We start from the raw sequence: 11256 nt of genomic DNA, 5'->3' as shown, positions 1-11256 counted from the left end.
CGCGGGCCCCGCGGGAGTCGCGGGCGGGGGCGGGGCCCTCCGGGGGCGGAGCCGCGGCTCCCCCGGGGGCGGGGCCTGGCCCTGCGCCCCCGGGGCGGGGGCGGGACGGGGCGGGGCCTGGTGGCGGCCCGGCGCGGCGGGGTGCGCCAGGCAGACCCGGCGGCCGCGGTTCCTCGGCGCGCGGCCCAGCACCTGCTGCCCTCGCCCGGCCCCGGGCGCCGCTGCCATGCGGCTGGCGCTGCTCTGGGCCCTGGGGCTCCTGGGCGCAGGCAGCCCCCTGTCCTCCCGGCCGCTCCCGGATCGAGGTGAGTGCCCGGCCCGCGGTGGGCGGGGGGACAGACTGGGAGAAGGCACGGGGAAGTCGGGAGGCACTGGGGGTCGGCCGGAGACCCGGGGAGACCCCTTGGCCAGAGCGCGGCCCGCCCTGCCTCGATGTCCTGGGCGATGGAGGGGGATGCCGGTCCCCCTGCGCGGTCATCCTGTGCGCGGTCCCCGCGGACACTTCCAGGCTCCGGTGCCGGGCACCAAAGGGCCCGGCCCAGCGCTCCCTCAGGATGGTGGGAGACGGTCGCTGCTCCCCAGGACTGACGTCTTCGCCCCTCTGGGGCCTAGCCGACCATCCTGCCCGGTGCCAGGGCGCCGAGTGGGCACGGCCCGGAGGGTTTGGCGAAGAGGACTCTTCCTTATCCAGGGCCCGGGCGGTCACGGCGCCCCTCACCCCGTGTTGATGCCACCAAAAACCTGGCGGAGCTGGCGGGTGGGGACGCGGGAGGAGCCGGGGGGGGGGGGGGGGCGGGTGGAGAGTCGGCCTGGAAAGAGGCTGACACCAACTCCTCCTAGGAACTTTCACTTCCCGCTGCGTCTCTGGCCACGGACCGGGATGGCAGGCGGGGGTGGGCTGTGCGGAGGAGACAGGGCCGTTGTGGGGACGGAGGAGGGGGGGGATGTTGGGAGCAGGGAGGAGCTGAGCTGTGGCGAGCGGGTGTGCCTGGCTGGGTCTGAGGGATGTTTAGGGAGGGGTGTTTGCACTGCGCACCCAGAGATGGGCGTTCCCGCAGCTCCGATGTGAGGAAAGGGGAGGGTGAGTGGGCACCGGGCCACAAGGCTTCGCCCAGGCCTGAGAGGGGGCGTTCCTGGGGGGGGGGGTGATTGGGAGGGAGCGGGAAGGGGGCTCCCCGTGAGAGCCTGGGGGGACAGGGAGGGGGCCCCAGGCGGGGCAAGCTGAACTTTCCCTGGGGACGTGCAGGTGGGGTAGGGGTGCAAGTGAGGGGTGGAGAGAAGCCCCTCTCCTGGGGCTTGCTCCTTTAAGTCCCAGAATGCAGTGCAGGAGCCCTTCCAGCCGAGAAGGGCCCTGAGTGGCCACAGGCACCGGCTGTGCCCAGTGCCAGGGACTGGCTCGCTCAGCACGCTCTTGGGGTGTCCTGGGGACCCTGCAGGTGGCCCTGTGGAGGAGCAGACGAGGCCAGAGAGGGCCCTGGGTGGACCCTCGGAGCCCCAGGTCTTTCAAGACAGCCCCACACTCAGCCTGGCGGAGATGCTGCAGGTGAGACCCCTGTCCCTTCAAGCACAGAACACAGTCCCTGCCGCCCCCATAACCAGCCCTCTCTGAGGAGCAGGTGAGTGGACCTCATGTGGCACGGCCACCCCAGGTCTGGCTGCCCCTCTGGCCACACCCCAGCACCTGGCTTCACTTACCCCCTCTCCCCCGACACGCATCTGCCAGCCTCAGCCCCGCCCGGCCCCGTCCATCTCCTGGGGAGACCCTGAGGCCAGACTTGCCTTCGGGGTCTCACTCTGCGGGCTTTCTCGGTGGGGGAAGGTCAGGGCCTCACCAGGCACCCCCCTCCCCAATTCCAGCGCTGAGTCAGAGGAAGGGCTGGGGCGAGCGCCAGCTCTTCCATGATGCTTCCTCTCTGGGCAGGAAGCCGAGAAGGGGCGGCTCAGATACCTTGCTTGACCTCGCACACAGCCCCCCAGAACAATGCCCCAGGCCGGGCAGGGCTTCCTGGCCCCTCCCTCGGGACCCCCCCCCCCCTCCGGTGACCTAATCGTTGGTACTCTCCTAAGGGTCTGAGGTTTTCTGGTTAGAGATGGATGGGAGTTTCAGGCAGGGCCAGGGAGGTGACATACCCTCTGGTGCCCGCAGACCAATCTGCCTGAGGCTCTGCGGATCAGATTGGAATTGGACGGTGACAGTCATACCCTGGAGCTGCTGCAGAATAGGTAACAATGACGGTGGTAACGACAATAACAGCACAAGTAACAACCGTAGGTGACGTTTACTAAGTGCTCGAACTCTCTTAATCCTTCTAACAACCTATAAGGTAAATACTATGATGCTGCTGTTTTCATTTTACATATGAAGAAGTCAAGGCACAGAGAGGTTACATAACCCGCCCAAGGTCACACAGCTAGCGTGTGGTAAAAACCAGGTTAGGACCCACATAGCCTGGCAGAGTTTGTGGCCCGAGCGCTCTACTCTGCGGCCTCGGGGGGAACCCTGGCCCCCAGCCACCCCTTACCACCTCTGGACCTCAGGATGTCGCCGTACCGCCCTGGGAGGCGACTGGCATTGCCTCCGTTTTTCTTCACTCCACAGGGAGCTAGTCCCAGGCCGCCCACACCTGATGTGGTACCGGCCCGACGGCACCCGTGTGGCCAGCGAGGGACACGCTCTGGTGAGTCTAGTGTCCCGTCTCCGGCCCGAGGGCGGCGCCAGGGGCCAGATGGAGGGTGTCATCCCTACGGGATGTGGGGTGCGCCTTCACCAGTCTTCACCGACAGGCTAGCTAGCCTCGGGGGCTCCAGCCCTGGCCTTTGGGGTAGCGCTGACCTTTCTCTGCTGTAGGACAGCTGCTGCTACCAGGGAGCGGTACGGGGCCACGTGGGCTCCTGGGCGTCCGTGTGCACCTGCTCAGGGCTCAGGTACAGAGGGCGCATCCCACCGGGGTGGAGAGAGCCAGGCTGTGTGAGGTGTGGAGCTGAGAGGTCTTCTGACTTCCTGCCTCCTCCCAGGGGTCTGGTGGTCCTGTCCCCCGAGAGAAGCTACACCTTGGAGCTGGGGCCCGGGGACCTGCGAGCCGCCCCCATCATCTCCCGGACCCGAGACCTCCTCCTGCCAGGCCGCACCTGTGGGTTGAGCGGGCACGCATCTGTGGCCACGCGGGCTCCCCAGGAGCGGCCCCGGGGACGGCGCCACAGCCACATGCGCAGTCGTCGGGTGAGGATGACGGCAAGAGGCCAGGCTTCTGTTGTCCCTGAGGGCCAGGCCCCGGACCCTCAGAGATCTTTGTTTCCAGTACCTTCTAAGGAGCTGTTGCCCTGGGTCGGGCCCTGTGTGAACATAATCTCCTCTCCTCCTCCCGAAACCCTGGGAGGTTCGGGCTGGCAATAGCTCCATCTTTGTTAGAAAACCAGCTCAGAGAGAGAGAGAGGCAGTGACTTGCCCAAAGCTGTTCAACCACGAAATGACATATGCGGGGTTTAGACGCAGGGACCTGACTCAGACTCTTCATGGGCCGTATGATCCCGTGTGCGGAGAGTGCTTGGCTACAGACCACACAGTCACCAGGCATAAGGCAGTATGAGTCCAGCACCCTCGTTTATAAATCGGGGAGAATAAGCTACTTACTCTCTAGGGTTACTGTGGAGCTTAAACGAGTCTATATCCATCTATCAAGTATCTATATGGTGCTTAAACTGGGCCTGAGATAGGTAAATATACGATGGTGTTGGCTATTATTATTTACTTCTTAAAGTTTATTTATTGTGTTTTTTTTTTAACGTTTATTTTTGAGAGAGAGACAGACCTTGAGTGGGGGGAGGAGCAGAGAGAGAGAGAGAGAGAGAGACACAGAATCCGAAGCAGGTTCCAGGCTCTGAGCTGTCAGCGCAGAGCCCGACGCGGGGCTTGAACGCACAAACTGTGAGATCGTGGCCTGAGCCGAAGTCAGACGCTTAACCGACTGAGCCACCCAGGTGCCCCCTATTTATCGTTTTGGCTGTTTTTAGTAATCTCTGTACCGAGTGTGGGGCTCAGACTCACGACCCCCGAGAAGATCAAGAGTCGCATGCTCGGGGCGCCTGGGTGGCGCAGTCGGTTAAGCGTCCGACTTCAGCCAGGTCACGATCTTGCGGTCCGTGAGTCCATGAGTTCGAGCCCCACGTCAGGCTCTGGGCTGATGGCTCGGAGCCTGGAGCCTGTTTCCGATTCTGTGTCTCCCTCTCTCTCTGCCCCTCCCCCGCTCATGCTGTGTCTCTCTCTGTCCCAAAAATAAATAAAAAACGTTGAAAAAAAAAAAAAATTTAAAAAGAGTCGCATGCTCATCCGACTGGGCCAGCTGGGCGCCCCTAGTATTATTTTTTTTAATTCAGGAAAAGTACTGAGTTTGGAGCCAGAGAAGCAAGGCTCTACTCCCAGCTTCATGACCTACTTCTCGGTCCACCTTGGGCAAGTCCCCGGCCTCTCAGGCTCTCAGGGGTTCCTCTGTGAAACGGGCTCTCTGCTCTCCCCCACTGGAGCACACGGGGTGGGAGCGGACACAGCTCGGGCAGCCCCGTGTGGCCCCGGCGTGAGGAGTGTGCCTGACACCCCTTCTTGTCCTCAGCGGAGGCGGGACGTGGTGGCAGAGACCAAGGTTATTGAGCTGGTGCTCGTAGCCGACCATTCTGAGGTGAGCTTGCAGGCGCCGCGTGTCCTGCCCCCCCCAACCCTCCCCTACACCGCCCGCCGTGTCCCGCCCCCCCCCCCCCCCCCCCCCAGTGCCGCGTCTGCTCCTTATCATGGTCGTTTCCCTTGAGCCGCAGGTCCAGAGGTACCCGGACTTCCAGCACCTGCTGACCCGCATGCTGAAGGTGGCCTTTCTCCTGGACGCCGTGAGTGCCGGGCCCAGCAGCAGCCGGACGGCCCTGTGGCCGCGGGGACCCCTCTCCTGAGCCCCCATTCTCTTTCAGTTCTTCCGGCCCCTGAACGTCCGGGTGGCGCTGGTGGGCCTGGAGGCCTGGAGCCAGCGTGACCTGGTGGAGATCAGCCGGGACCCCGGCCTCACGCTACGCAACTTCCTGCGCTGGCGGCGGGAAGACTTACTGCCTCGACTGACCCACGACAGCGCCCAGCTCGTGACGTAAGACCCCAGGCTGCGCCCCAGCTCCCCGCCTGCGGCCCTGAAGCTCTGGGCTGACCTGTGGCCCTGCGATCCCACAGTGCCACCTCGTTCTCCGGGCCCGCGGTGGGCATGGCCATTCGGAATTCCATCTGCTCTCCCGACCTCTCGGGGGGCGTGAACATGGTGAGCGATGCCGGGGCCCTCGCACGTCGCCTCCTCCACGTGCCCCCCCCAACCCCACCGAGTTACCTACCCCAAAACCGCGGATGTGGGGACGGGGGGGGGGGGGGTGGGGAGGACGGCGGGTAGGACGTGGCCCCTGCTGTCACGGCACCGTTACGTGGGGGCTTCACCTGTGAGGGCACCTCGCAGGGGAGGAGGGGGTGGCTGAGGCCCACAGAACAGAGGCGAGTGCCCAGGGCCGCACGTAAGGGACAGGAACAGAGCTGAGCGAGCTCTAAGCCTTCCCACCACCCAGGCCCGGGCTCTCCTCCTACTCCAGAAGCAGTGAAGGAGGGAGGCTGAGCGCCCAAGAGGTCAGATGAGGAGAGAACAAGAGAGTCAGGCTGGTGCTGGACCTGGGGTGTCCCCTCCCCAATGCCAGGACCACTCCACCAGCGTCCTGGGGGTTGCGTCCTCCATAGCTCACGAGCTGGGCCACAGCCTGGGCCTGGACCACGACTTGCCAGGGAACAGCTGCCCCTGCCCGGGCCCGGCCCCGGCCAAGAGCTGCATCATGGAGGCCTCCACAGAGTGAGTGGCTGCAGGACGCACAGCGGGGAGGGGCAGGGGCAGGGGCAGGGGCAGGGGGTGGCTGCAGCCCTAACCTCTCCCCCGCCGTCCCCAGCTTCCTGCCAGGCCTCAACTTCAGCAACTGCAGCCGGCGGGCCCTGGACGAGGCTCTCCTGGAGGGGATGGGCAGCTGCCTCTTCGAACGGCAGCCCGGCCTGCCCTCTATGGCCGCTGTCTGCGGAAATATGTTGGTGGAGCCGGGCGAGCAGTGTGACTGTGGCTTCCCGGACGTGAGCCCCTCGCCCGAAGCCCTGCCCCACTCACTCCTGTGCCCTGGCCCTGGCTCACTACCCCGCTCCGAGCCTCCAGAGCCCCTTCGTGGGCTCTAAAGGGCCGGCCCGTTCCTCTCCGCCCCTCCCCGCCTGCAGGGACACCACGCATGTCATTGGGCTCTGGCCTTTACTTGCCGCTGCGTCCTTCTGATGGCTGCCCTGGGCGGAGGGGAGGAGGTAGGCTCTCGGGCCCAGCCCGCCCTGACGCAACCCCCCCCCCCCACCCCGTGCCCCCAGGAATGCACCGACCCCTGTTGCGATGACTTCACCTGCCAGCTGAGGCCTGGGGCGCAGTGCGCGTCCGGCGGGCTCTGTTGTCAGGATTGCCAGGTGGGCACGGACCGGACCGGCCGCCACAGCTCACCCGCCCGGGGCCACGGCGGGAAGGGTCCCTGTGGCCCCCAGGGCCGGGCTGGACCTGCCCGGCACCCCTTCTGACCCTCCCCCACCCCCCTAGCTGCGCCCGGCCGGCTGGCAGTGCCGCCCCGCCAGAGGGGACTGTGACCTCGCAGAGTTCTGCTCGGGAGACAGCCCCCAGTGCCCTCCTGACGTCAGCCTGGGCAACGGCGAGCCGTGCGCGGGGGGCCAGGCTGTGTGCGTGCAGGGGCGCTGCGCTTCCTATGCCCAGCAGTGCCAGGCTCTCTGGGGACCCGGGGCCCAGCCCGCCGCGCCGCGCTGCCTCCTTACCGCCAACACGAGAGGCGATGCCTTCGGGAGCTGCGGACGCAGCCCTGATGGCAGCTACGTGTCCTGTGCCCCTAAGTAAGTGACGAAACCTGGATTCTCCTCTGGGTTTGTGGGGGCCTCGGCCTGACCCTGCACCTCCTCCCTCACCTCAGAGATGCCATGTGCGGGCAGCTCCAGTGCCAGGGGGGTCGGGCCCAGCCGCTGCGGGGCTCAGCCCGGGATCTGCACTGGGAGATACTAGAGGCCAACGGGACCCAGCCGGAGCTGAACTGCAGCTGGGTCCACCTGGACCTGGGCAATGACGTGGCCCAGCCCCTCCTGACTCTGCCCGGCACAGCCTGTGGTCCTGACCTGGTGAGCAGTCCCAAGGGGGCAAGACCAGGAGGGGGAGGGGTGTCTGGACCACGGCGAGCAGTGCCCGGGCCTCGCTGTCCACCCGTGTAAAAGGCACAGACTCTGAGGGGGGTTCAGATCCTCTCTTTGGCCCGAGCGAAGTCCTGTCCTCCCGTGGGCCTCGGTTTCTCCATCCGCCACTCAGCCGCGCTGGCCTCCCAGGGTCAGTGAAGCTTCGTGAGAACCTGATCTTTCTTCTTCCTCCCCTGGGCAGGTGTGCATTGACCGTCGATGCCAGCCCGTGGGTCTCCTGGGAGCGCAGGAATGTCGAAGCAAGTGCCACGGGCACGGGGTGAGCTGGCCTGGGGGAGACGGTGGGGGGGCGGGGGGAGCAGGCAGCCTCCGGGGACGAGAACGGTGACAGGCTGGGAAACACACACACCTAGCTTCCGACCCTTGCTCTGCTGCTGCCTAGCTGCGTGACTTCAGGCAGATTATTAACCTCTCTGAGCTCAGCCTCCTCGACTATCCAGTGGGCAGAATAATAGTACCCAGTTCCTGGTGCATGAGAGGACATGGGAGTTTCCGGTACAGTGCCCGGCACGGAGAAGGCGCTCGAGGGGCTAGTTTGGTTTCACCTGGTCTGCCGTGGATAAACTGTCCCTCTCTCCATCCCATCACCCCGGCACACCTCCCGGTTGTGCACTTAGGAGCTCCTGAAAAGCTGGGACAGGGGAACGGGCCCCTCGTTACTCAGCCTGTACCCCTAGGTCTGCGACAGCAAAGGACACTGCCGCTGCGAGGAGGGCTGGGCGCCGCCGGACTGTGCCAACCGCAGCAGAGGTGGGGGGGGAGGGGAGAGGGCACAGTGGCTTCCTTACCCACCCCCCCCCGCCCTTTCCTGACCCCTTGGGGTTCTCTGATCACTTCCCCCTCCCCACCTGCCACCCCTTCCTGGGTGTAGGATCCTAGCCCCACCCGCCTTCTCCCCACAGCAACCAGCTCCCTGACCACAGGGCTGCCTCTCAGCCTCCTGCTGTTGGTGGCCCTGATGCTCCTGGGCGCCAGCTACTGGCACCGTGCCCGCCTGCGCCAACGGCTCTGTCAGCTCAAAGGCCCCAGCTGCCAGTACAGGTACCAGGCTCCTTGCCGCCGCTCCCTCGACCGCCCTGCGGCACACGACGGCCGTGGGGTCCTGCCCCACCCCGTCTGCAGCGCCCCCCACGGGCTTCCGATCGCCAGCCCCTCGGACCGCTCCCCCCACACCTCCCTTCTCTACACACGCCCCGTAACTCTTCACCTCACACGGAGATCCACGGAGGGCAGCCGGGGAGCCCCTGTGCTAAGTGGGGCCCTCCCTCCGGCTCATCACCCCCCCCCGCCCCCGCCTCCCCACTCTGACTGGGCTAAACCCTTGCTCTCCAAGGGGCTGCGGCCACTGCACTCAAGGGTCGCGTGCGGGTGGAGAGCGTGGTCTGACGCTGGGCCCCCTGCCTCCTTTTCTCCATGTCCAGGGCAGCCCAGTCTGGTCCCCCAGAACGCCCAGGACCCCCGCAGAGGGTCCTGCTGATGCCAGGTGCCAAGGTGAGTCATGGATACCAGAGGAGAGAGGCCCCACCTTGTCCAAGCGTCCGGCTTGGGCCCTGGGGCGGGGGTACTGAAGGCCCTAGACTCAGAGAGAGTCTCACACTGCCCAAGAGTCGGCCAGAGGAGTCAGGGCCAGCCCTCCCCCACTCCCCTGGCTGCAGGCCCAGAAGCAGAGTCCAGCCTGCAGTGGGGAGGGGCAGTCACCTAGAGGAGGGTCCGCTGAGCTCTCTGAGCTGGCCAAGCTGGTGGCTTTGAGAGGTGGGTCTGCGGATGCTCCCAGAGGGGCCCCTGGAGGACGAGGGGGGTGGTGCTCAGAAGGGGCCCTGGGTGTGCCACACCCTGATGAGGCCCAGGACACCATGGGTAGGAGGGCTGGTGAGTGCCCCCTGAGCCCCCGGCAGGGGTGTGGGGGGTGGTCTGCATGCCAGCTCCACCACTCGTCACCCCCTCTGCACACAATTGGATAACAGCATGCACTGCGCCCACCGCCCCAGGGACCCTGGCTGCCCCGCCCGCAGGCACTGACCCCTCTCTGCCCACATCTGTCTCTGTGCTCCCCCCCCACCCCGCCCCCACCCTGCCTGTCTGCTCCTCCTGCTCTCTCAGCAGGCCAGTGCTCTTGGCTTCCCGGCTCCCCCTTCCAGGCCGCTGCCTCCTGACCCTGTGCCCAAGAGACTCCAGGTAAATCCAGGCCAGGCCCCGCCCTCGCCCAGGGCAGGTGGGAGGCTTGGTGCCCAGCTGCAGCTCTCACCCTGGTCCCCTGCCAGTGGCGCTCTTCATTAGGGGACCGGGGTGCCCCTCAGCCTTCAGACACTCTGAGCCCCAGAATCAGCAAAGGGTGAGCCTCCTGCCTTGGTTTCTACCGCCATCTGGTGGTCAGTGGCAGGACTGCAGCTGGCCAGGGACACCACTCTGACCCGTGCCTTCCTCCCCTGAGGCTTCTGCTGGCAGGCACCCAAGCCCTGTGCGCATGTCCCCATTCTCTCCTGCCCCCTGGCTGACTTTGCATGTTGACCTGAACCCCTCAAGAGTACCACTGCATGCCTCTTGCCCCTGGCTGTGCTCTCACAGCACTGCCCCTCTCTCTGTCCAGGCTGAGCTGGCTGACCGACCCAATCCCCCCACCCGCCCTCTGCCCGCTGACCCGGTGGTGAGGCACCCTAAGGTAACAGTGTGGGGAGAGAAGGGCACAGCCTCTCCCCCACCCAGGGCTGTGGTGCTAATAGCCGTGGCAGTGGTGGCCATGGTGAGATGCCCCCTCTGTGCCTAAGGGCACATCCGCTGGTGCCCTTTACCGGTGACAGGTTTGTTTGGAGACAGAGGTGACCTCTGAAGCCGGCCCCACAAGCTGGTGTTCCCCAACAACCAGGTGGGCACCATGACATCCCCTCCCAAGCCAGCCTCCTGCCTTCTCTCCCACTCACAGGGGCCCGCCAAGCCCCCACCCCCGAGGAAGCCATTGCCCGCCAACCCCCAGAGCCGGTGCCCTTCGGGTGACCCGCCTGGCCCAGAAACTGGAATCCAACCCGTAGTGGTACCGTCCAGGTAGGCGAGCAGGGGCGCGGAGGATGGGTGGGAGGGGCGAATGGTCTGGGGAAAGGGCACCTCTGATCTCTGTGCTTGGCGTCTGCACCCCAGACCTGCACCGCCGCCCCCAGCAGCGTCCTCGCTCTACCTCTGACCTCTGCTGAGGTTTCCCGGCCTGCCACCCGGACCTAGGACTTCAAGAGGCGACCAGTCCCTGGAGTCCCCGGTGATGACTAAGGGAGCCGGAGCCTGGACCCCGGACACTGCCACGGGCCGCTGAGCAGCACTCTAGGGACCCGCTCACGCCATGGAAGCTGGGGTTGGGGAGGGGCTGGGCGCTGGACTGGGCTGAGGGAGGTGCACACAGCCTGTCCCTGCTCTGGTGCAATAAACAGTGAGGTCTGGGCAGCGCGCCTCGGAGTTTGTCCGCTGTGGGAAGGCCGGGTCGCCCCTGCTGCGGTTCCAGGTCTGTCCGCCAGGAGGCGCTGCCACCTCGGACGAAGGCGGGCCGGGGAGGGCGAGAGTCCGCGGCCGGCTCGGCGCGTGTCCCCGGGATGCTCGCGGCTCGTTTCTGCCCGGCCCGGGAGGCCTGTGCGCACTGCAGTACCACGGGGAGTTGTAAAACCCCGTGCCACCCGCCAGTCGCCAAGTCCTCGCCCCCAGGTCTGCGCGGCCCCCACAGGCGGCTATCAACCAAGCGGCCAAGCCGTCCCCACCCCCTGACCAGTGGCTGGGAAAAGTGGATCTGGCTGGTGTTGTCAGAGCCCCGGAGCCGGGGCGGGGCGGGGCGGCGGCTCCCACGATCCCAAGGCCGTGCACCTGCCTCCTCCCCCCCCCCCCCCCCCCCACCACCCCGCGCCCCACCTGAGGGCTTGGGAACAAAGGTGCATTGTATAGGGCGCAATCGGCCTCATTATTTCGTTTTCGGGAATGGGGCCGCGCGGGCCCCCAGC

At 66.0% G+C, this 11256-nt stretch overlaps 1 protein-coding gene across 15 annotated transcripts; it reads left to right on the top strand.

Annotated features, from left to right (window-relative positions):
• The first annotated feature begins 136 nt into the window (after positions 1-136).
• On the top strand, positions 137-10711 carry ADAM15 (ADAM metallopeptidase domain 15). 15 transcript variants are annotated; one of them, XM_042926118.1, is made up of 23 exons: positions 137-305; positions 1437-1543; positions 2147-2223; positions 2600-2678; positions 2849-2925; positions 3016-3220; positions 4608-4673; positions 4807-4875; positions 4954-5123; positions 5204-5288; positions 5710-5858; positions 5953-6127; positions 6407-6499; positions 6627-6931; positions 7009-7210; positions 7464-7541; positions 7960-8032; positions 8185-8323; positions 8704-8773; positions 9386-9457; positions 9870-9941; positions 10146-10321; positions 10415-10711. In XM_042926118.1, the coding sequence occupies exons 1-23, from the start codon at positions 227-229 to the stop codon at positions 10455-10457; spliced, it is 2661 nt and encodes an 886-aa protein (XP_042782052.1). In that variant the 5' UTR covers positions 137-226; the 3' UTR covers positions 10458-10711. The 15 variants fall into 15 exon arrangements, with proteins under 15 accessions (XP_042782052.1, XP_042782053.1, XP_042782051.1 ...); XM_042926119.1 differs by having other exon boundaries at positions 9383-9457; positions 10203-10321; XM_042926117.1 differs by having other exon boundaries at positions 9383-9457.
• The last annotated feature ends 545 nt before the right edge of the window (positions 10712-11256 follow it).

Source organism: Panthera leo, chromosome F3, assembly GCF_018350215.1.
Source record: "Panthera leo isolate Ple1 chromosome F3, P.leo_Ple1_pat1.1, whole genome shotgun sequence".
NCBI classification, from domain to species: Eukaryota; Metazoa; Chordata; class Mammalia; order Carnivora; family Felidae; genus Panthera; species Panthera leo.
The sequence above is the reverse complement of the archived record's forward strand: the minus strand, read 5'-3'. Positions and strand labels throughout refer to the sequence as shown.

Bases quoted from the DNA above. Each gene is read 5' to 3' on its own strand.
- ADAM15 (XM_042926117.1), top strand. From the start codon at position 227: ATGCGGCTGGCGCTGCTCTGGGCCCTGGGGCTCCTGGGCGCAGGCAGC. The intron at 5,859-5,952 runs GTGAGTGGCTGC...CGCCGTCCCCAG, and splicing joins ATCATGGAGGCCTCCACAGA to CTTCCTGCCAGGCCTCAACT. The intron at 6,500-6,626 runs GTGGGCACGGAC...CCACCCCCCTAG, and splicing joins TCTGTTGTCAGGATTGCCAG to CTGCGCCCGGCCGGCTGGCA.